At 45.4% G+C, this 24348-nt stretch overlaps 1 protein-coding gene across 23 annotated transcripts in view; it reads left to right on the forward strand.

The window, feature by feature from the left end:
- GPHN (gephyrin) overlaps nucleotides 1-24348 on the forward strand; it is a 544780-nt gene that overhangs the window by 420535 nt on the left and 99897 nt on the right. For all 23 annotated transcript variants that reach the window (XM_038404446.2, XM_038404449.2, XM_043517392.1 and 20 more), the window contains one exon: nucleotides 13155-13292. In XM_038404446.2, coding sequence (XP_038260374.1) covers nucleotides 13155-13292 — 138 coding nt within the window. The remainder of the gene's footprint in view (nucleotides 1-13154; nucleotides 13293-24348) is intronic.

Consider the following 24348-nt stretch of genomic DNA (forward strand, 5'->3'; position numbering starts at 1 on the left):
AAATACCAAAGAAGCCCACCACCATAGCATTTAACTTCAAAAGGGGGAACTACACAAAAATGAGGAAGCTAATTAAACAGAAATTAAAAGGAACAGTCACAGAACTCAGAGTAGCAGCCATGTTAGTCTGTATTCGCAAAAAGAAAAGGAGTACTTGTGGCACCTTAGAGACTAACAAATTTATTTGAGCATAAGCTTTCGTGAGCTACAGCTCACTTCATCGGATGCATTTGGTGGAAAATACAGAGGGGAGATTGATATACACACACAGAGAACATGAAACAATGGGTTTTATCATACACATTGTAAGAAGAGTGATCACTTAAGATAAGCCATCACCAGCAGCAGGAGGGAGAAAGGAGGAAAACCTTTCATGGTGACAAGCAAAGTAGGCTATTTCCAGCAGTTAACAAGAACATCTGAGGAACAGTGGGGGGTGGGGTGGGGGGGAGAAATAACATGGGGAAATAGTTTTACTTTGTGTAATGACTCATCCATTCCCAGTCTCTATTCAAGCCTAAGTTCATTGTATCCAGTTTGCAAATTAATTCCAATTCAGCAGTCTCTCGTTAGAGTCTGTTTTTGAAGTTTTTTTGTTGAAGGATAGCCACCCACAGGTCTGTAATTGAGTGACCGGAGAGACTGAAGTGTTCTCCGATTGGTTTTTGAATGTTATAATTCTTGACGTCTGATTTGTGTCCATTTATTCTTTTACGTAGAGACTGTCCAGTTTGACCAATGTACATGGCAGAGGGGCATTGCTGGCACATGATGGCATATATCACATTGGTAGGTGTGCAGGTGAACGAGCCTCTGATAGTGTGGCTGATGTGATTAGGCCCTATGATGGTGTCCCCTGAATAGATATGTGGACAGAGTTGGCAACGGGCTTTGTTGCAAGGATAGGTTCCTGGGTTAGTGGTTCTGTTGTGTGGTGTGTGGTTGCTGGTGAGTATTTGCTTCAGATTGGGGGGCTGTCTGTAAGCAAGGACTGGGCTGTCTCCCAAGATCTGTGAGAGTGATGGGTCGTCCTTCAGGACAGGTTGTAGATCCTTGATGATGCGTTGGAGAGGTTTTAGTTGGGGGCTGAAGGTGATGGCTAGTGGCGTTCTGTTATTTTCTTTGTTGGGCCTGTCCTGTAGTAGGTGACTTCTGGGTACTCTTCTGGCTCTGTCAATCTGTTTCTTCACTTCAGCAGGTGGGTATTGTAGTTGTAGGAATGCATGATAGAGATCTTGTAGGTGTTTGTCTCTGTCTGAGGGGTTGGAGCAAATGCGGTTATATCGTAGAGCTTGGCTGTAGACAATGGATCGTGTGGTATGATCTGGATGAAAGCTAGAGGCATGTAGGTAGGAATAGTGGTCAGTAGGTTTCCGATATAGGGTGGTGTTTATGTGACCATCGCTTATTACCACCGTAGTGTCCAGGAAGTGGATCTCTTATGTGGACTGGTCCAGGCTGAGGTTGATGGTGGGATGGAAATTGTTGAAATCATGGTGGAATTTCTCAAGGGCTTCTTTTCCATAGGTCCAGATTTCTCCCCCCCCCACCCCACCCCCCACTGTTCCTCAGATGTTCTTGTTAACTGCTGGAAATAGCCTACCTTGCTTGTCACCATGAAAGGTTTTCCTCCTTTCCCCCCCCTGTTGCTGGTGATGGCTTATCTTAAGTGATCACTCTCCTTACAGTGTGTATGATAAAACCCATTGTTTCATGTTCTCTGTTTGTGTATATCAATCTCCCCTCTGTATTTTCCACCAAATGCATCCGATGAAGTGAGCTGTAGCTCACGAAAGCTTATGCTCAAATAAATTTGTTAGTCTCTAAGGTGCCACAAGTACTCCTTTTCTAGTCACAGAACTGAAATGCCTACAAGCTGCATGGAAACTTTTTTAAAACACCATAGTAGAGGCTCAAATTAAATGTATACTCCTGTAGGGAGCCAGAGTGGCTTCCGTCCAAACCAGAGGGTAAAGAGGCACCCTCTCAGCCTGAGTGGGCGGGGCCAGACCTAGCTTACCCCAATCCCCAGAAGGAGAAGGGTGGAACAGGAAGTACAAAGGGCAGCACCAAGGAGGGAGGGAGACCCAGGCTGCTGGCTGTTCCCTCCAGACCCTGCTGCTGACCCAGGGGAGGCCTTGGGCCAGGAGAAACCTGACCTGGAGGAAGAACCAAGGTGACCAGGACTGCCAGCTGAGGACCTGGAGGGGCCAGGCTGTAACCCGGGCCAGCGTGAGCTTGACACAGAGCAGGAGCTGGAGCTGCCAGCAGCTGAATACCCGAATGAGCTGGAGGGACCGGAGAGGCCCGCTTGAGAGACCGTGTTGGAAGTAGCCCAGGGGCAGAACTACACAGTGTGGTGGGTGTATTTGGTCAGCGTAGCGCGGATGGTTCCCCGCTGACCCAGCGGTGGGACCCTCTCGCCCCGCCATTGTCAAGGCCCTGGGCTGGAATGCAGTGGAGTAGGGTGGGCCTGCGTTCCCCTATCCCGGCCAACCCGCCTTGGGTGGCAGAATCCCGAATGCCACTGACTCGGGCCAGCGCTCCCCTGCCTGCGAGGCGCGCCGCAGACTCGTGTTGGTGCTCCCTTGCCTGAGGGACGTGCCGCCAACTCTGGCCAACACACCTTCTCCGCTAATTCCCCAGTGACCGAAAGGGGTGACCAAGGCCTGCCAGTGGGACAGTAGCTCTCCATCGCCCCCTAGAGGCTCGGTGGACCGATTGAAATCTGTCACGAGTGTTGGAGAATGCAGGCACCAATCCCTATCCCTGTAGGAAGGGATCAGAGTGAGGAGGCCTCTGAAGCTCCCCTAATTGAAAGATGGAGATGGAAAGGCTTATCCAGTTTCTGACTGAGAGCCAGTAACAGCAGCAGAACCAACTCGTACAGCAGCTGGGTGCCCACCAGCAGCAGTTGCTTCAAACCTGGGGGCCCAGCACCACGAACAACAAACCCAATGCTTCCAGCAGCTTGCAACTCTGTGTCCGGGCCACGGCGGGGCTCAAACAGAGAGGGCAGCCACCCCGACCCCTCCTGCCCCACCGATCCGTCTGGCCTGAGGGTTATACTGGCCAAGATGGGGCCTGAGGATGATCCGGAGGCCTATATGGTGACCTTCGAGCGGGTTGCCTCAGTGGCCGGTTGGGCACCTGACCAATGGGTGACCCTCCTCGCCCTATATCTGACGGGGCTTGCCCAGAAGGCTTACCGAGGACTCCCAGATGATGAGGCCCGCATTTATGCTTGAGTGAAAACTGCTATCTTGGATGCCTTCGACATTACCCCGGAGACATTTCGGCGATGGTTTCGGGAAAAGGTCTACCCACTGGGCGTCAGACCCCGGGCCGTGGTCCAGGAATTAAAGGATGCAGGTGGCCGATGGCTACAACCCGAGCATCGAACAGCGGCTGAGGTGACTGAACAGGTCATCCTCGAACAATTCATGCACATCCTCCCAATGCAGGGGAGGGCATGGGTGTTGCGGCACTGGCCACAAAGTCTGAGAGCAGCCGTCGCGCTTATGGAGTACTTTCTAGAGGCAGAGGCCCCGATAGGACAGGCAGTCTGCCCCCCAAACTCTGGACCCAGTGCACAGAAACTTGAAAGGGGGTCCACCTCCCAAGCCGATGCACCACACCGTACCCGACGACCAGATGGCGGCAGGACCGATTTTCCCAACGCCCCAAGTCCACACCACGCTCCACCTCTGGATGCTTAACCACCGGGCCCCAGCCAACCCTGCAGCCCCACTGGTGCACCCACACAGCCAGGGTGCCCAAAGGTAGGACCTTGCTTTCGGTGTGACAAGTACAGGCATCTGCAACGGGGCTGTCCTGCGATGGACTGCAACTTTGGCCTGGTGTGCACCGGGAAGTGACGGGCCCGTCTGCCCTCCATGGCCAAATTGACAGCCCCCATGGAAGTCACCGGGACCCACATTGTTGATCTAGTTGATTCGGGCTATGGGCAGACCCTTGTCTGCCAGGCACTCTTCCCGGACACCGAGCGAACCATTGGGGAAGTGTGGATTCAGTGCATATACGGAGACGTGAAATCATACCCCACAGTTCAGGTCCCCATCACGATGAATGGAGCAACTCAGTTAATGAGCATGGCAGTGGCGTCATCCCTCGCCTATCCAGTTATACTGGGCCGCAACTGGCCAGACTTCGTTGAGGTGCTCCGATCCCTACTGACCGAAGAGGCCTGGAAATGGCTGGCCCCCCTCCTGACCTGGTGGACTTTAGCCGAGATCAAAGGGAGTACCCTATGCTCTGGTTTGCCTATGAGCAGCTGGCTCGGGTGGATGGTGAGGTCATGGAGGCCCAGCGCAGCACCCAATGGCCTAGGTTTGAACTCAAACATGAGCAGCTCTACCACGTTGATCGAGACCCCCAGACGCAAGAGGTCCGGACCCAACTCATGGTTCCCCGCATTCATCATCGGGCTGTACTGAAGCTTGCACCTGACACCCCGGCTGCAGGCCATTTAGGGCAGGAAAAAATTGTGGCTAGGGTCCTGGTCAGGTTCTTCTGGCCCAGCATCCACCGTGAAGTGAAGGATTACTGTGTGTCGTGCCCAAACTGCCAACATGCAGCCCCGGCAGGGGTACGGAAGGCCCCCCTGGTCCCTTTACCAGTCGTAGGTGTACCATTTGAGCGGGTAGCGATGGACCTGGTAGGGCCTTTTCCAAAAAGTAAGGCAGGCCATCAATACATCTTTGTCCTGATGGACTACGCCACCCGCTTCCCCGAGGCCTTCCCCTTAAGAAGTATCACTGCCCGCACTATCACTGCGGAGATCGTGAAGATCTTCGCAAGGGTGGGCCTCCCACGGGAGATACTCACTGATCAAGGGACCAACTTCACGTCTAAGCTGTTCCGTCCGGTATGTGCCCTGCTAGGGATTAAGAAACTGCAGACCTCGGTCTACCATCCCCAGACTGATGGATTGGTCGAATGTTTTAACTGGACCCTGAAGGGAATGTTGCAGCGTTTCCCCACCCAGGACCTCCGCCAGTGGGAACAACTGCTCCCTCCTTTACTACTGGCAATTTGAGAAGTCCCACAGGCGTCCACAAAGTTCTCCCCGTTTGAGCTCCTCTATGGGTGGTGACCCCGTGGGGTGTTGGACCTCTTGAGGAAACTTGGGAACACAACCCGTCCACAACGCAGGGTCTCTTACAATACGTCTTACAGCTGCAGGGGCCGCTGGTGCGGGCGGGCAAGCTCACAAAGGAGAACTTAAATACAGCCCAAAGAGCCCAGGAGCAGCACTACAATCGGGGTGCCCAGGCTCGATCATTTGTGCCAGGGGACCGAGTACACCTCCTGCTCCCCTCGGAGGAATCAAAGTTTTTTGCCCACTGGCAGGGTCCGTATGAGGTCCTCCGCCAGGTAGGGCCTGTCACCTACAAAATCCAGCAACCTGATTGCTGTAAGGAAAAACAGATTTATCATGTAAACCTCTTAAAATCCTGGCAGGAATGGGAAGGACTTAGTTGCCCCGTACCCCCCCGAACCAGACCTGGGGCCCCAAACGCCCGAGGAGTCAGATAATGGTGAGCCCCAGCTAGCAGAGACACTCACAATCGAGCAGCAAGAACAGGCCCTCTGCTTAGTAAGGGCATTCCCCAAGACATTCACCACGAAACTCGGGCGGACTACACTCGCCTACCATGTGATCCAGACTGAACCCGGAATGGTGGTCCGAGAGACAACCCGGCCATTGCCTAGTCAAATACGGGAGGCCGTAGAGGAAGAAGTCCAGGCCATGTTGGATCTAGGTATTATTGAGTGCTTCCAGAGTGAGTGGCGGAGCCCCGTCATCCTCGTACCAAAGCCAAATGGGAGTCGGCGGTTTTGCACTGACTTCCAGAGGGTAAACCCCATTTCAAAATTTGACGCCTATCCGATGCCCCGCATCTATGAGCTCAGGGACGCCTGTTATATCACCACTTTTGATCTCACAAAGGGGTACTGGCAGATCCCCTTGGATCCCAGGTCCAAGGAGAAGACAGCATTTGCCACCCCTTCAGGGTTGTACCATTTCACCCGGATACCTTTCGGCCTCCCTGAGGCAACCTTCCAGCGTTTGATGGATCGGATTTTGCAACCACACACAAAGTACGCTACAGCCTACTTGAACGATGTGGTCATCTATAGCAATAACTGGAAGGAACATCTTAACCAAGTAGCAGTTGTCTTCCGAGACCTCCATGCAGCCGGGCTTATGGCCAATCCAAAAAAAATGCCAAATCTGGCGGGAGGAAACCACTTACCTGGGGTACATCTTGGGCCGGGCACAGGTACGCCCCCTCATCAGGAAAGTCTAAGCACTCCAGGAATATCCGGCGCCGACCATGAAGAGGCAGGTGTGTCAATTCTTGTGCTTAGCTGGTTATTACCAGCGGTGTGTACCCCACTTCACAAGCATTACTGCCCCGCTGACGGAGCTCTTGACCAAGGACAGCCCCCGGCGGGTGCATTGATCCGATGAATGCAAGGCGGCCTTTCGAACTATCAAAAAATAGCTGTGTAGCGATCCAGTACTCTTCAGCCCTGACTTTCATTGTGACTTCATCGTTCAGACTGATGCCTCAGGAGTAGGACTTGGGGAAGTCCTCTCACAGGAGGTGGACGGGAAGGAACACCCTATTGTTTACCTCAGTCGGAAGCTGTTCCCCAGAGAATGGAACTACTCCGTCGTGGAGAAAGAGGCCCTAGCTGTTAAGTGGGCGGTCGATGCCCTCCGCTACTACGTCCTCAGAGCCCCCTTTACACTGGTTATGGACCATGCACTCCTGAAGTGGCTTAATAAGATGAAGGACAATAATGCCAAACTGATGTGGTGGTATCTAGCTCTGCAGCCCTATGCCTTCACGATTCACCATTGGGCGGGAAGGGACAACGCTAATGCGGACTTTCTATCTCACCTCGGAGAGGGTGAGGACGCCAGCTCCGATGGTCGGGAGCTGGTTTGAGGGTGGGGTATGTAGGGAACCAGGGTGGCTTCCCTCCGAACCAGAGGGTAAAGAGCCACCCTCTCAGCCTGAGTGGGCGGGGCCAGACAAAGTTTACTCCAATCCCCAGAAGGGGAGGGGTGGAACAGGAAGTACAAAGGGCGGGGCCCTTTGCCCAGTGAGGGCAGCACCAGGGAGGGAGACAGACACAGGCTGCTGGCTGTTCCCTCCAGACCCTGCTGCCGACCCAGGGGAGGCCCTGGGCCAGGAGAAACCTGACCTGGAGGAAGGACTGAGGTGACCAGGACTGCCAGCCGCTGAGTACCCGGAGGACCTGGAGGGGCCAGGCTGTAACCCGGGCCAGCATGAGCCTGACACAGAGAGGGAGCTGGAGCTGCCAGCAGCTGAATACCCGGATGAGCTGGAGGGACCGGAGAGGCCCGCTTGAGAGACCGGGTAGGAAGTAGCCCAGGGGCAGAACTGCACAGTGTGGTGGGTGTATTTGGTCAGCATGGCGCGGATGATTCCCCACTGACCCAGCAGCGGGACCCTCTCGCCCCGCCACTGTCAGGGCCTGGGCTGGAACGCAGTGGAGTAGGGTGGGCCTGCGTTCCCCTACCCCAGCCAACCCGCCTTGGGTAGCAGAATCCCGAACACCTTTGACTCGTGCCGGTGCTCCCCTGCCTGAGGGGCGCACTGCAGACTCTGGCCGGCACACCTTCTCTGCTAATTCCCCAGTGACCGAAAGGAGTGACTAAGGCCTGCCAGTGGGACAGTAGCTCTCCATCGCCCCCTAGAGGCTCGGTGGACCAATTGAAACCTGTCACAACTCCAAATTAAAAACAATAAGAGGGCCAAAAAATATGCCACAATAGGTGAACAGAGTAAGAGAGGCGATTAAAGGCAAAAAGGCATCTTTTAAAAATTGGAAGTCAAATTTTACTGAGATAAATGGAAAGGAACATGAACTCTGGCAAGTCAAGAGTAATAAGAGATTTAAGCAAGTAAAAAAAGAATTTTAAGAGCAGCTCGCAAAAGATATACAAAATAGGAACATTTTTTAAGTACATCTGAAGCAGGAAGCCAGCCAAACAATCAGTGGGGCCACTGATGGTCGAGGTGGTAAAGGAGCACTCAAGGAAAACAAGGCTGTTGCAGAGAAGCTAAATGAATTCTTTGCATCAGTCTTCACTGCAGAGGGAGGATGAGGGAAAATCCCACACCCAAGCCAGTCTTTTTAGGTGACACATCTGAGGAACTCCCCCAGATTGAGGTGTTAACATAGGAGGTTTTTGAACAAATCAATACATGAAATAGTAATAAGTCACCAGAACAAGATGTTCTGAAGGAACTCAAATAAGAAATTGCAGAACTACTAACTCTAGTATTTAAACTATCACTTAAATTATCCTCAATAACAGATGATTTGAGGATAGCTAATGTAATGCAAAGTAAGCTGTCATGGAATAAGAGAGAAGATCCTCTCTATCAGTAAATGGTTAAAAGACAGGAAACAAAGGGGATGAATAAATGTTCAGTTTTCAGAATGGAGAGTAGTGAATAGCCAGGTCCCCCAAGGATCTGTACTGAGACCAGTGCTGTTCAACAAATTCATAAATGATCTGGAAAAGCGGGGTAAACAGTGAGGTGGAAAAGATTGCAGAAAATATAAAATTACTCAGGATAGTTAATTACAAAGAAGACAGCGAAGAATTACAAAGGGATCTCACAAAACTGGCTGACCAGGCAAGAAAATGGCAGATGAAATTCAATGTAGATAAATACAAAGTAATGTACATTGGAAAACATAATCCCAGCACTACATACAAAATGATGGGGTCTAAATTAGCTGTTACCATTCAAGAAAAAGATCTTAGAGTCATTGTAGATAGTTCTCTGAAAACATCTGCTCAATGTGCATCAGCAGTCAAAAAGCTAACAACATTAGGAACAATTAAGAAGGGGATAGACAGTAAGACAGAAAATATCATCATGTCACTGTACCAATCCCTGGTATGCCCACACCTTAAAAACTGCATGCGGTTCTGGTCGCTCCATCTCAAAAAAGATATATTAGAACTGGAAAAGGTACAGAGAAGGGCAACAAAAATTATTAGGGGTCTGGAACAGCTTCCATGTGAGGAGGAATTAAAAAGAGTGGGACTGTTCAGGTTGGAAAAGAGACGAATAAGGGGGGGATATGATCGAAGTCTATAAAATCATGACTGGTGTGGAGAAAGTGAATAAGGAAGTGTTATTTACTCCTTCACATAATGCAAAAACTAGGGATTACCCAATGAAATTAATAGGCAGCAGGTTTAAAACAAACAAAAGGAAGTACTCTTCATACAATGCAAAGTCAAACCGTGGAACTCATTATCAAGGGATGTTGTTAAGGCCAAAGGTGTAACTGTGTTCAAAAAATAATTAGATATGTTCATGGAGGATCGGTCTATCAAAGGCTAATAGCCAAGATTGTCAGGGATGCAACCCCATGCCCTGGGTGTCCCTAAGCCTCTGACTGCCAGAAGCTGGGACTGGACAACAGAGGATGGATCACTCAGTAGCTACCCTGTTCTGTTCATTCCCTCTGAAGCATCTGGCACCAGCCTCGGTCAGGCTACATGCATCATTGGTCTGATCCAGTATGGGCATTCTTATATTCTTCTGACCTGTACACACATACCTGGGATAGAGATCTCACTATGATATGGTACATAATGTCATGCTACATCTTGTTTGAAGTGTTTAATCATATGACATTCAGTTTTGTTATCATATGTGCAATATGTAAATAGAAACATTGAAATCATGACCCCTTAAAAAACACACACACAATGAAAAGCCAGTGTGTCCCCAATGGTAGGTATACTAGGAGACATGAAGTCCAAAGACATGTATGCAACTAGATCTGGAAACTCTTTACACAAGATTGCAAAGTCATTCTGATTATAAAATTTATTTTGAATGGGTGAGCTATCAAATGCTGGATTTTCTAGGAGAAACAGCTTAAGCACAAGCTACTCCCCATACATTCCAAAAAGTTTATGAGTAATGCTGGAGCAGCAAGTTGAAAAGTCAAAAGTATACTGAAAGTTCCTGATAGTCACAGTCTGACATCATCAACAGGAGACCTGTATTCATTTAAAATAATTTTTAAAAAATTAAAGTAGCTGTGAAAATATTTTACTGCTCCTGGTTGTTGTTGTTTTTAATCCTGGACATACTGGTGTGAGCCACAGTAAAAAGGTTGAGTAGTTACAGGCAATGTCCTCATAAAGATTTATATGCATGTCTTGGAGCAACTTTTGACTAGCAAGTTGATGTTCTCTTTTCATGGATTTCTATTTAGTGATGCAGTAGTAGCTGGTGTTCCAGCAGCCTAATGGTAGTGGAATAGAGGGAAATTGCTGTATTGCATTTCCCTTGTGATGTCACTGCTAGGACAGTTCTTTCTTAGTGTTCCCATTCACATGTCTCAGTTTTCCTTTGCAAAAGAGTGCAGTCTTATACAGGCCACTTAAACCTGTTAGGATGTGCAGTATGGCATCCCCCAGGGCTGGAGGAGCTCTGTCATCCTTTTAACCAATGTTTCTTTTAATGGCAATTACACACTAAAGAATTTTCTGAATCTGAAATAGTCTTTCTCTCTTTAAACTCTTTCCCTTTCAGAGTTGTCAGCCTCTTGGGGGTGGTAAATAATAAATATCCCTTTGAAAAGAAGACAAAAGGTAAACTGGAAAATGTAGATATTACTTGGGGAAACTTAATTCCTATGCTGTTCTGAGCCGAGCACATAAGGAGTCAGAAGGAAATGCAGGCTTTTGCCTGTTTATAAAAAATGACATTGAGTTTGGTTTAGTAATAAGATTTGATTGCTTCTGTGTAGCTTTTGAGAGGCTACTATGCCACTAGGTAATCATCAGCGATAGAAATTAGTTCATAAATACTGACCTACATAACTCATGTGAGTGAGGATGTGTTGACATTGAAGGAAGCTTTGTGCACTCAGTCATTACTGTACTGACTCAGCGTCATCCTCCTTAGAGCAACAGCAGTTTTTGGCAGTGTGCGTATAAAGTATTTTTACAGCAGACCACAATGGAAACATCCTCACTTGTTTCAAATAACCTTTTTAAAATAACTGAACATACGTAAAGAAACAAATAGGGAGCTTGGTAGCCAGAGAGACACCAGAGATAAAATAAGGCATTTTTAAAAATACCTAATCTGTGTTACTGATAACACATTATTGCAAGGGAAATTGTTTTAAAAATCAAATTTACTTTTCAGTATTTATGCTACAGCTTTTGGTTTTTAAACCTATTTTAGGAAGTATGGAATGAAGGGAAGGCAGATGTGAGCAAGTTAATAGGAGGAAGGGATTGGATTGGAGACATTGAGGAGGGAAAGTGAGATGGGAGAGGAAGAAGGGAGGAAAGGATGGAGAGGAGCATAGAAGGCAAGGAGATTGAAGCTGACAACAGAGTGACTGAGGGACTGGGGCAACAGGAAGATGGAGCAAATGGCCACCTGGCAAAAAGTAAGACAGTTCTGAAAAAAAAAGAGTCTGGTAAGATCACTCATCACCGGCAAGTAGGAGTTTGGGAGGGGGAGGGCATGAGAGCCCCAGGTTGGCCTCTCTCCTTGCCACTGTGCTGCCAACAGTACTCCCAGGCGAGTCCTCAGAGTATGCCTTCTTTTTTTCCCTCCTATTTCTCCCTTCCTCCTGAAGAGGGAGGTTGCACTTGAGCTCTGGTGCCCCTGTAGCAGAGGATGCCTCCAGTTTCCTCCACATTTAGGTCCAAGCCTGGAGGCAGCAGAGGAGCCCTAATGGGACTATACACCACTGCCCCACTGCTGCAGCCATTGCTGCCTCTAATTTCTACTGTGAAGAGGAGTCTCTCTCTTTAGTGACTATGGATTCATTCGTAAGTTCTTTGGGGGACCCGTCACACTTTGTATTACAGTAATTAAACCTGGAAGTCACAAATGCATTGATCACTGTGGCCCAGTCTGTGTCCGACAGGATGAAAAGTAATCATCTGGCAAGCCAAAGGTGGAAGAAAGTGTTTTTGCTGCTGTTGTTACTTGCTGTCTAGAATTAAAAAGAGTCCAGGAGGACTTCTTGGTTGCATACCATTTTAATGATGGTGGGACAGACACCTTTTTTTGAGGATGAGGGGAACAGTATTGACTGGTGCTTCAGAGTATCTCCGTCTACCCATTAGCATCACCTGTATCATCCGTGGATTTAATTTAGTCAGCTGTTCCTCATTCATCCACCGATCTCATTTAAGCATTAGGATCACTTGGAAAGAAGTGTGATTTGAATTTAAGATCAAGTAGATATGTACTTCAGTATCATCTGCATATTGGCATTTAAAGCTATAGTTTATGACAATCTCTCCAAGGATTTTAACATATATGTTGAATGAGAGAAGAGGAAAGAAAAGAAACATATAGAACTCCTCCACAGTGGAGGGCCCTGACTCCCGAAGAGCAGTTACCCATCACAACACTCTGGGGGAAGTCTGTTCAGGAGAAACAGAACCATCTGAGGGGGTTGCTTGCTTGCTCCCAGAGGTGAATCAGCCTCACATCATAATCCATGGTGTCAAATATAGCACCATCTTTTGAAGATATGTAATAGCGATATACTGTTCTCTTGTCATCATTACATCTCCCAAAGCATTTTTCATAAGAGCAGGGATATTAACCATTGTAATCATTTTCAGTTTTGAAAATTATATTTTGTTTCCCTAAATTTCGCCTTCAATTTTAGTTAATTTCAGAGCTTATGCTTCAAGGCTTCCGCTGGATATCTGAAGGGACTTTTGTTTGTCCCTCAGTGTACTCTGGAGGGTTTTTTTAGTCTCCTTTCTTGAAGCATTAGAGATGGCCACAGCTGGATATTGGGTGCTGGATAGTGTATTGGTAGCTGAGATATACAGGAGGTCCAACTAGATGATCTGGTGGTCCCTGCTGGCCTTAACTCTGTAACTTTATGGATACAGCTTTCACTTCTTAGCTATAAATGCTGTGAACTTGAAGCTATTCCTCTATGTAGTTTGTAAAACACTATATTATTCTTCTGAATGAAAGTTGTTGAATATATGTAAGTCATCCTGTCAGCCTTCCAAGGCAGTGTTATGGAATATTTTCTAAACTGGATGCTCTCCCTCTCTGCAGGTCACAGTGCTGTCGACATTACCAAGGTGGCCAGAAGACATCGCATGTCACCATTCCCATTGACATCTATGGACAAAGCCTTCATCACAGTTCTGGAGATGACCCCAGTGCTCGGAACAGAAATCATCAATTACCGAGGTACTTTACATTTAGTTGGACTCTTTTTTCTTTTAAATTAGAGCTAGAGAATATTACTTCCCATTTGCTTAAATTGATTAAAATAAAGAGACTTCTAGTAATTGTTGGGAGGTACTTGGGACAGGGACAACACTCTATCCTTCTCCAGTGGAGTTAGTTTTAGAAAGTGAAGTGCGAAGAGCAGGCCTCTATTTACCAAATCGGAAGGGTGTGCATTGGGCTCAGTGCTACTTCCTGAAGGAACTATGATCTTCCTGTGACTGGAATCCATTGATAACAAAGAGTCCTAGTTTCAGAACACCTGTTTAAAATGATTGAATTCTGTTTCTATCCATGAAAGAAAAGACTAATATACGCCATCAGGGAAGAATAATAGGAACACTTCTGTTGCAGGTGTGAACTAGAATTGATGTCAGGACCTAAACATTTAATTCACAGAGATGGGTTCAACTACTGAAGAGTGTGCAACATAATTGATGCTGTTCCCCTCATAAGAGCTGGTGTCCACATTTTACCTACTTGAATTCAGGGCTTTATTTTTTTCTCATAGAAATTTTTCTTAAAATGAAATTAGTACTTGTGAAAAATGACAGATAGTATAGACACAGTATAAAAAAAATTGCTGAGAATAGATTACAGCTTCTAGGTCTTATCTGAACAATTCCAGTGAAGTAAAAAATAACTCTTCTGTTGGAAAGAGCAACAAGAAAATTTAAAAAATGTCAGTTGTCTAAGGGAGCAGGGGTGGATTTAACAAGGGGCAACTGGACCTCTCTCTGTTGAATCCTTTTGGCCTCTGCTCTCACCTTGTGGAGCTCATAAAACCTTTTCCAATCTAAAAGCTCAAGGGGTTGCAGAGGTTCAGTCACTGCAGTTATTTGTTCTAACCTACTCTTTTCTACACCCATGTTTCCAGCTCCTCCTCTCAGCCTACCTCTGCAGCTCCTGTTTGGGTCAGAGGCCACTCCAGCACTCTCTTCCTTTCCTCTTAATCAAGCAACTCCATCCTGGTCTCTGCCCTGCCCTGCCCCTAACACTTGACCACTCTTTATTAGTGCTCCTGTCTCCCTTCACATCTTGGCTGCTGCTCCTCTTCCATTTTATTGAAACTCATGATGATCCCAGTTGTTGTGAAACCACACACGTGCCCCAGATCATTTGCCCACTTGGCCTTTATCTTAAATTCATATCTCCAAACTGGCTGACCAGAGTGTTCATTCACTGGGATTCTGCCGGGCAGAGAGAGGCTTCAACTTAGGAATACATTAAGGTATGGGATATCATAGAATCATAGAATATCAGGGTTGGAAGGGACTTCAGAAGATCATCTAGTCCAACCCCCTGCTCAAAGCAGAACCAATCTCCAACTAAATCAACCACTCAGAACTGTCCTTGATACCTGAAATTCACATGTCAGGGCAAAAGCAGCCTTTTGACAGAGGATTTATCAAGGCCATAGAGCTTAAGCTAACTGATATATCCAGAAGCCTGTAAGGGACCAAACTTGTACCACTAAAATAAATGTTAAAACTCCCATTGACTGTAATGGGAGCAGGATTGGACCAGAAGGACAGACTCCTTAGAATTGAACCTATATACTAGCCTGGAGCCTTTTGAAGGCACCTGCTTCAAAGCGGTTATTTGACCCTGTTTCCAAAGTGTGGCCTTACATCTTTGTCCAACAGAGAGGATTTAATGCCAGAAGACGTTATGGTTCAGCATATTGGTTCAGACCTGAAGTCTGTTCATCAGCACAAAGCAGTCCTTTGACAGAAGAAACATCAAGGCAATGGAACTTGAAGTAAGTGGCATCAGAGCAGAGCTGCAACACAGACCCAAAGTTCGGTTTGCAGGAATTGATACTGTAATATCTCTGTGCTCACAGCGTTTATACTGTTCTGTGTGAGACAGGTACTGTTGGCGCAGTACCATTCTTCAATGCTTGTGTTTGGAAACAGCAAGCTGTTATATGCTGAACAATAGACTGGTATCAAGTTTGGCTACTTAAAGCGTGGTAGCCAAGACACTGAACTGCTGCTAAATTTCCTTGGTTTAGAACCACTTCATAAGGCAGAACTCTCAATCCTCAGACACTTCAAAACAGCAGTCATGACTCAGACGCTGTTTGTCTGGTGCACGCACAGTCATCCTATTGAACAAAGCCATCTATGCTTGCCTGCATAAAAGCAATTAGCTTTCATAGAATCGGAAGGGACCTTGAGAGGTCATCAAGTCCAGTCCCCTGTACTTGTGGCAGGACTAAGTATTATATAGACCATTCCTGACAGGTGTTTATCTAACCACTCTTAAAAATCTCTAATGATGGAGATTGCACAACCTCCCTAGGCAATTTATTCCAGGCTTAACCACCTGACAGCTAGGAATTTTTTCCTAATCTCCAACCTAAACCTCCTTGGCTGCAATTTAAGCCCATTGCTTCTTGTCCTATCCTCAGACGTTAAAAAAAACAATTTTTCTTCCTCCTCCTTGTAACAACCTTTTACGTACTTGAAAACTGTTATCATGTCCCCTCTCAGTCTTCTCTTTTCCAGACTAAAAAAACCCAATTTTTTCAATCTTCCCTCATAGGTCATTTTTTCTAGACCTTTAATCATTTTTGTCACTCTTCTCTGGACTCTCTCCAATTTGTCCACATTCTTCCTGAAATGTGGCCTCCAGAACTGGACAGAACTGAGGCCTAATCAGTGCAGAGTAGATCAGAAGAATTACTTCTCGTGTCTTGCTCACAACACTCCTGCTAATACATCCCAGAAGGATGTTCACTTTTTTTTGCAACAGCTTTAAGCTGTTGACTCATATTTAGCTTGTGGTCCACCATGACCCCCAGATCCCTTTCAGCAGTACTCCTTCCTAGGCAGTCATTTCCCCTTTGATACGTGCCACCTCAAATAGCAGTTGCAAGACGAGTCAATGTTTTGTACCCATATGGGAACAATTGCACTTAGCCAAATAAGGCTATTGATATTTGGAAGAATTTGAATCAAGGAGTGTCAACCATGGATTACCCTTTGGTGTTTCATGGTCAAATCAATGCTCCATAGCTTAGGGCAGCAGTTCCCTGGATATGGGGCATGATCACTTTGAGGTTTTAAAGGACTAGCCAGAGACATGGAACAGTGACTGTATAGATTTCCCCTAAGCTGCCTTTGTAATAAGGTGGGGATGGAGGAGAGTTTGATTGGTTTTATTTTCTAGAAGGGCCGATCAACTTAGAAATGTTTGAGAAATGCTGGCTTAGGGGATGTCATCTTGTTACTCCTTCATATAAGGTAAACAGCTTCAATGAATTGACATGCTTCAAATATGTGGTCTGCTTGCTAAAGGAGTTGGTGGATGTGATTGCAGAGCCATTGGCCATTATCTTTGAAAACTCATGGCGATCGGGGGAAGTCCCAGACGACTGGAAAAAGGCCAATGTAGTGCCCATCTTTAAAAAAGGGAAGGAGGAGGATCTTGGGAACTACAGGCCAGTCAGCCTCATCTCATCCCTGGAAAAATCACAGAGCAGGTCCTCAAGGAATCAATTCTGAAGCACTTAGAGGAGAGGAAAGTGATCAGGAACAGTCAGCATGGATTCACCCAGGGCAAGTCATATCTGACTAATCTAATTGCCTTCTGTGACAAGATAACTGGCTCTGTGGATGAGGGGAAAGCAGTGGACGTGTTGTTCCTTGACTTTAGCAAAGCTTTTGACGCCGTCTCCCACCGTATTCTTGCCAGCAAGTTAAAGAAGTATGGGCTGGATGAATGGACTATAAGGTGGATAGAAAGTTGGCTAGATTGTCGGGCTCAACGGGTAGTAATCAATGGCTCCATGTCTAGTTGGCAGCCGGTATCAAGTGGAGTGCCCCAAGGGTCGGTTTTCTTCAATATCTTCATAAATGATCCGGAGGATGGTGTGGATTGCACTCTCAGCAAGTTTGCAGATGACACTAAACTGGGAGGAGATGTAGATAAGCTGGAGGGTAGGGATAGGATACAGAGGGACCTAGACAAATTAGAGGATTGGGCCAAAAGAAATCTGATGAGGTTCAACAAGGATAAGTGCAGAGTCTTGCACTTAGGATGGAAGAATCCCATGCACTGCTACAGACTAGGGACCAAATGGCTCGGCAGCAGTTCTGCAGAAAAGGACCTAGGGGTTACAGTAGACGAGAAGCTGGATATGAGTCAACAGTGTGCCCTTGTTGCCAAGAAGGCCAATGGCATTTTGGGAAGTATAAGTAGGGGCACTGTCAGCAGATCAAGGGACGTGATCGTTCCCCTCTATTCAACATTGGTGAGGCCTCATCTGGAGTACTGTGTTCAGTTTTGGGCCCCATACTACAAGAAGGATGTGGAAAATTTGGAAAGAGTCCAGCGGAGGGCAACAAAAATGATTAGGGGACTGGAACACATGACTTATGAGGAGAGGCTAAGGGAAGTGGGATTGTTTAGTCTGTGGAAGAGAAGAATGAGGGGGGATTTGATAGCTGTTCTCAACTATCTGAAGAGGGGTTCCAAAGAGGATGGATCTAGACTGTTCTCAGTGGTAGCAGATGACAGAACAAGGAGTAATGGTCTCAAGTTGCCGTGGGGGAGGTTTAGGTTGGATATTAGGAAAAACTTTTTCAGTAGGAGGGTGGTGAAACACTGGAATGCGGTAGCTAGTGAGGTGGTGGAGTCTCCTTAGAAGTTTTTAAGGTCAGGCTTGACAAAGCCCTTGCTGGGATGAGTTAGTTGGGGATTGGTCCTGCTTTGAGCAGGGGGTTGGACTAGATGACCTCCTGAGGTCCCTTCCAACCCTGATATTCTATGATTCTGTGACACAGAGCTAGCCCTTGTAGCACAATAGCAGTGAACCAATAAGTTAGGTTTGAATGAAGTATTAACTAGTGCACATTGTTCATAGAGAAATCACAGAAAACATTTCCAACCTAGACTTGTAAGTGTTGAGCCAAGAAATTTAAGCACACATTGAAAGGTGTAGTTTGTCCAAAACTGTGATTTGATCAGTGAAGGACAGTCTCATACTGAGTTATATCAACACAGGTCTTCAATTGCTCTCAAATACATAGCATTCATTAAAAGCCTCTCATTGTTACCAAAAGTCCAAGGCACCAGGCTTCTGCCAGGGTGAGTACATAGTCTTGTATTCTTGTCCACCAAACAAATCAGGAACCAAGTCACAGCTAGTGAAGCCTTTCATCCTTAAGGTCTGATTATGCATAGCTGATTTCTTGGTGTTGCACACCTTTGTATTGCAAGATGTCATCCTGGCCTACTCTGAGATAGCAATACCTAGATTTCATTATCATGTTTTGTTCAACCTGCCTTTTAAAACAGGTACTAGCTCATCATAATTCATAGATTAACTTTCCCACATTTTCATGTGACAGTAAATCATTCATCTTTTATATCATTGGAGCATTAACTGAATAAATCTAAAGACTTTTCAGTGATCACAACTGCCTTGTTTTGAGAAACTACATCGTCTTCTTTCTTAAAGTTTTATAATTAGGACTGTCAAGCGATTAAAAAAATTAATTGCGATTAATCGCATGATTAATCGCACTGTTAAACAATAATAGAATATGATTTATTCAAATATTTTTGGATGCTTTCTACCTTTTCAAATATATTGATTTCAGTTACAACACAGAATACAAAGTGTACAGTACTCACTTTATATTTATTTTTGATTACAATTATTTGCACTGAAAACCCCCCAAAAGAAATAGTATTTTTCAATTCACCTAATACAAGTACTGTAGTGAAATCTCTTTATCACGAAAGTTGAGCTTACAAATGTAGAATTATGTTAAAACAAGTTTGCATTCAAAAATAAAACAATGTAAAATTTTAGAGCCTGCAACTCCACTCAGTCCTACTTCTTGTTAACAATGTCACCTGAAAGTGAGAACAGGCGTTCTCATGGCACTGTTGTAGCTGGCATTGCAAGCTATTTACATGCCAGATCCACTAAAGATTCATATGTCCCTTCATGCTTCAAATATCATTCCCGGGGACATGCACCCATGCTGATGACGGGTTCTGCTTGATAACAATCCAAACCAGTGCGGACCAATGCATGTTCATTATCATCATCTGAGTCAGATGCCACCAGCAGAAGGTTGATTTTCTTTTTTGGTGGTTTGGGTTCTGTAGTTTCTGCATTGGAGTGTTGCTCTTTTAAGACTTCTAAAAGCATGCTCCACACCTCATCCCTCTCAGATTTTGGAAGGCACTTCAGATTCTTAAACCTTGGGTCAAGTGCTGTAGCTATCTTTAGAAATCTCACATTGATATCTTCTTCAAGTTTTGTCAAAATCTGCAGTGAAAGTGTTCTTAAAATAAACAACATGTGCTGGGTCATCATCTGAGACTGCTATAACATGAAATATATGGCAGAATACAGGTAAAACAGAGCAGGGGACATACAATTCTCCCCCCAAGGAGTTCAGTCACAAATTTAATTAATGCATTATTAACAAGCATCATCAGCATGGAAGCATGTCCTATAGAATGGTGGCCAAAGCATGAAGGGGCATACGAATGTTTAGCATATCTGGCACATAAATATCTTGCAATGCTGGCTACAAAAGTGCCATGCAAATGCTTGTTCACACTTTCTGGTGACATTGTAAACAAGAAGAGGGAAGCATTATCTCCTGTCAATGTAAACAAACTTGTCTTAGCGATTGGCTGAACAAGAAGTAGGACTGAGTGGACTTGTAGGCTCTGAGGCTTTACATTGTTTTGTTTTTGAGTGCAGTTATGTAACAAAAAAAAATCCACATTTGTACATTGCACTTTCATGACAAAGATTGCACTACAGTACTTGTCTGAGGTGAATTGAAAAATATTATTTCTTTTGTTTATCATATTTACAGTGCAAATATTTGTAATAAAAATATACACTTTGATTTCAAATACAACACAGAATACAATATATATGAAAATGTAGAAAAATATCTGAAATATTTAATAAATTTTAATTGGTATTCTATTGTTTAATAGTGCGATTAAAACTGTGATTAATCATAATTAATTTTTTTAATCACAATTAATTTTTTTAGTTAATCGTGTGAGTTAACTGTGATTAATCGTCAGCCCTAATTATAATGGTTGTCTACTTACAATAAAGTAGATCAGCTGTGTGTAAAAACTATCCTTTTTCCTTCAAAGGTACCAGCCTGGCAAAGTATTGGAATTCATTGCTTTTTTGTTGGCACATTCACCTACCAAGTAGTGACTGCTGTTGGAAATCTTCATGGACTTTCTCACTTGATGGAAACTTTTTATCCTGTTTATTTATCTATACATCAGTGAGCTTATTCCACTTGTTACATGATTGTATACCCACATATGAGTTCTCATTCCTATCATCTATTTGATATTTGAACTGAACAGGACTCGGTTGTCTATCTTTCTCTAACCATGAAGACTTCAGATGTGCTGCTTTTTCACTGCTGCAGGCTCCCAAGTTCCTACTGACACCTTAGAGAATACCTCAACTGTTTCTGAGTGCAGATTAGGGCTCCAGACCCTTTCCTCCAAGGTTGTAGGCCTGTGCAGTGTGGTTTGAGGTCCTCTCATCAGCCTCACTCCTTTCCGCTTCACCTTCCTGATTTTTCTGTTAAAAAATGACTAGTGTGGTAAATAATGTATTTCTCAGGTTTATGTTATGGAGCTGCTGCTCACACCACTTCTTTACTGCTGTAGACTGGAAAGTCTGCTATCTTCCTTGTACTTTGGGAATGTACATTCATTATAACATCCCAGGAACACATTTTGGCACCCGTAAGCTCTTTTGAGCTATTGCCTTGTAACCAACTGGACCACTGTCAGGAGCAGCCCTAGCCATTTTGCTGACTAAGGCAGAAAGAAAAAAGGACCAGCCAATTAGCAAAGCTGACAATGAGACTGGAGCAAAAAAACCCAAACCTACAGCAGCCTGCCCTGCTTGGCTGTCCCTAGAACTGGCCATGGATGCTTTATGGCATAGTAGAATAATGGTGGCCTGCTTGAAAGTGTTAGAAAGAATCTAACAAATCATTTTAGAGTACTGCCTTTTCAAGATTTTAATTACCTTTCAATTTTCACATTGTACATTGCCCAGAATTAATGTTAATACTGGTCCTTGATTTCCTTTATCTGGTTGCTTCTTGATTTTCTTACCATATATAGTATATCATTTTCTTATCATATACAGTATATCATTTGAGGATTCTCATTATTGTACTAGAGTTCTTCTGAACATAATGGGAGTAGATGTTAGTCTCGCTGGCAATATTATTTCCCCAAGATATGCAACAAAATCTTAGATTTTGATCTCTCGGTGTGACCTCTATGTCACAAGTGTTTAATGATTTCTATAACAATACTACAATATCAAACATATATATAATTTTCCTGTACATTTGCTAGAATTAGATTAATTTATAAGAATGCTTTCTGTTTACATTAATTAATATTTAAATCTTCATTTATTTAGGCTGATATATCTGTTCTTCAGGAAGGGAGTTCAACTGTAGTCCTAGAGCTTTGAATTCTGACCTGTTCTGCAGTAAGGGAGTGTCTCTCTTAAAATTTAATACTACTGAGCTCTTGCATGTCGGACAAGTGGAATTTTTAAAGTTCAAGGACTATAATTGATTTTATAAATAAAGTGCATACACTCGTACAAACATCAAAGCAAAAGAGGAGAAAACAAATCTAATTGATTTGCTTTCCTAAATATATCTCAGTATACACAGTAATGGTGCTAAGTGTGTTGCTACATACAGACATTTGGCATCAGTCGGGCTCTTGCCCTTATTCTGAAGACCAGCTTGAAATCCACACATCTCTCCATTGTGTTCCCTAATTGTGTTCCCCTTTTTAAGCATTTCAACCCTAACTTTATTCTTGACTAAATTGTTTCCCTTTGCTCAGTAATGATCATTGTACACAGATTTCAGCTATGAAACGTTCATCCAAGATAGAGACCAAAAAAAGAACATGGCTTAGGAAGTAACTGGACATCCATAACTGAATTTATGGAATATCATGATGTCTGAGTTGAAGCTGAAGTAAAACTCTTCATGCGATGTATTACTGAGTGGTTCCAGCTTGAGCTGACTAAGCCATGTATAGTGCAAAGCCCTGAAAAGCTGAAATGAGGATAGTTTGAAACCAAAACATTGGCTCCCCTATGATGAGGCGATACTCATGTACTGTTTCCCAGAATCCTGAGCTGCCACATTAGGATTAGTTCTGGAAAGGCCTAACTAGTCCATGGCTGCAGCCCTTTGCATTGTGGGCTACTGAGTCTTCATGACCAAATGTCAGGAAGAAATGGAAGAAAACCTCCAATCTGGTCAGTTTTCTTCTCCAGGAGATATGCAGAAAGCTTCAAAAAGATAATCCACAATGGGGTAGACACAGTTCAGCATCAAGTTCAGGTCCTTTGATGTGCAGATTCAGTGACAAGGACTGCTGTCTTAGGGTTGCATTGCCACAGGTCAGCCTGGTTGCAGGCATCCAGATGCAACCAAGAGGTCTAGTTAGAGATCAAGAATCTGTTTTACAGTAGAGAGCACTTGTCTGGGGAGCAAGTAAATGCCTTTTTACAGAAAGGAAAGGGGAAAATGTCTATGCTACATTCTCTCAGACCTCACACCGTGGGCCTCTCCTTCAAGGGAGGGAAGGATAAAGCTCTACTTCAAAAGATGGCTTTCAGATTGATGAGTGATTTCAAGATTACTCAGTACCTTCCTGCACAGGTCACTTGGCCTCAACAACATCAAAACCCAAATGATCCTAAGCCCTCTTTCACCAACCACAAAACAAAGGGATCTTTAGCAATGTTCCCTCTAATTTTTTACATCCATGTGTGGAATGAATTTTATGTGCATCAATATGGAGGTGATGTGTCACGGGGGTGGGGCTGAGGGGTTCGGAATCTTGGGAGGGGCTCAGAGCTGGGGCAGAGGGTTGGATTGTGAGGGCTCTGGGGTGGGGCCAGGAATGAGGGGTTTGGGCTGCATGAGAGGGCTCAGGGCTAGGGAGAGGGTTAGAGTGCAGGAGGTGAGGGCTCCAGCTGGGGGTGAGGACTCTGGGGTGGAGCCAGGGATGAGGGGTTCAGGGTGCAGGAGGGGGCTCAGGGCTCGGGCAGAGGGTTAGGGTGTGGGGCAGTGAGGGCTCCAACTGGGGGTGCGGGCTATGGGGTGGGACCAGGGATGAGGGGTTTGGAGTACAGGTTGCCATGGGGTTGCGGCAGGGAGAGAGGACTCCCCCCAGCCGTCTCTCGCCGCAGCAGCCCGGGGCTGGGGGAGAGCACCCCTCCCCACCAGGGCAGCTCTGGGGCCATGGGGGAGAGGCACCTTTCCCTGGCTGTGGCTGCTCCAGGACTGGGGCCGGGGGAGAGGCACCTTGATAGCCTGCTGAATGGCCACACAGCTTAGAAGGAATGTAGATCCTTAGCATATAGGATAGCCTGTCGCTACCGTGCGATATTTCGCACGGTTCTTCATGTCAGAGGCCAATTGGCAGCCTTTTACCCCAATGGCCTCTGGTACCTTGGATACGTAGTTCCTGAGCATTGTTCAAAGGGGATATAAGATCAGGTTTCTAGGAAGCCAGGTAGCAAAGGTCCTGTCAATGCTAAGGAGAAATAAAGGTTTGATGATCCTAATATCCTCAGACTCACTCAGGTAGATTTGGTTCACAACTCGGTAGTGGATGGCCAAAGCCAGTCCACCCAAGTTGAGAGGATGGCTTCAACCTCAGAACCAGGGTCCTTTGCTCCATCCAATACAGGAGCCCTGTAATGTCTGTCTGAGCCGGTGTCTTGTGTTCTTTTATCTTGAAATCCCAGACAGACCTAAAATGGAAAAGGGTTGCAAATTGGTCCAGTCAAGCCCAGAGTGACCCCTTCACTTGATCCCCTCCAAAACTCCTTGACTATTTTCTTCAAACACCTAAATTTACATAAAGACTACATTTTTCAACTATTCTAGCCTATCACAAACTAAGTGAAGGTGAACCACTCTGTATGCAGTCCCTTGTCAGT

This window comes from Dermochelys coriacea, chromosome 6 (genome assembly GCF_009764565.3).
Source record: "Dermochelys coriacea isolate rDerCor1 chromosome 6, rDerCor1.pri.v4, whole genome shotgun sequence".
In the NCBI taxonomy this organism is placed as follows: domain Eukaryota; kingdom Metazoa; phylum Chordata; order Testudines; family Dermochelyidae; genus Dermochelys; species Dermochelys coriacea.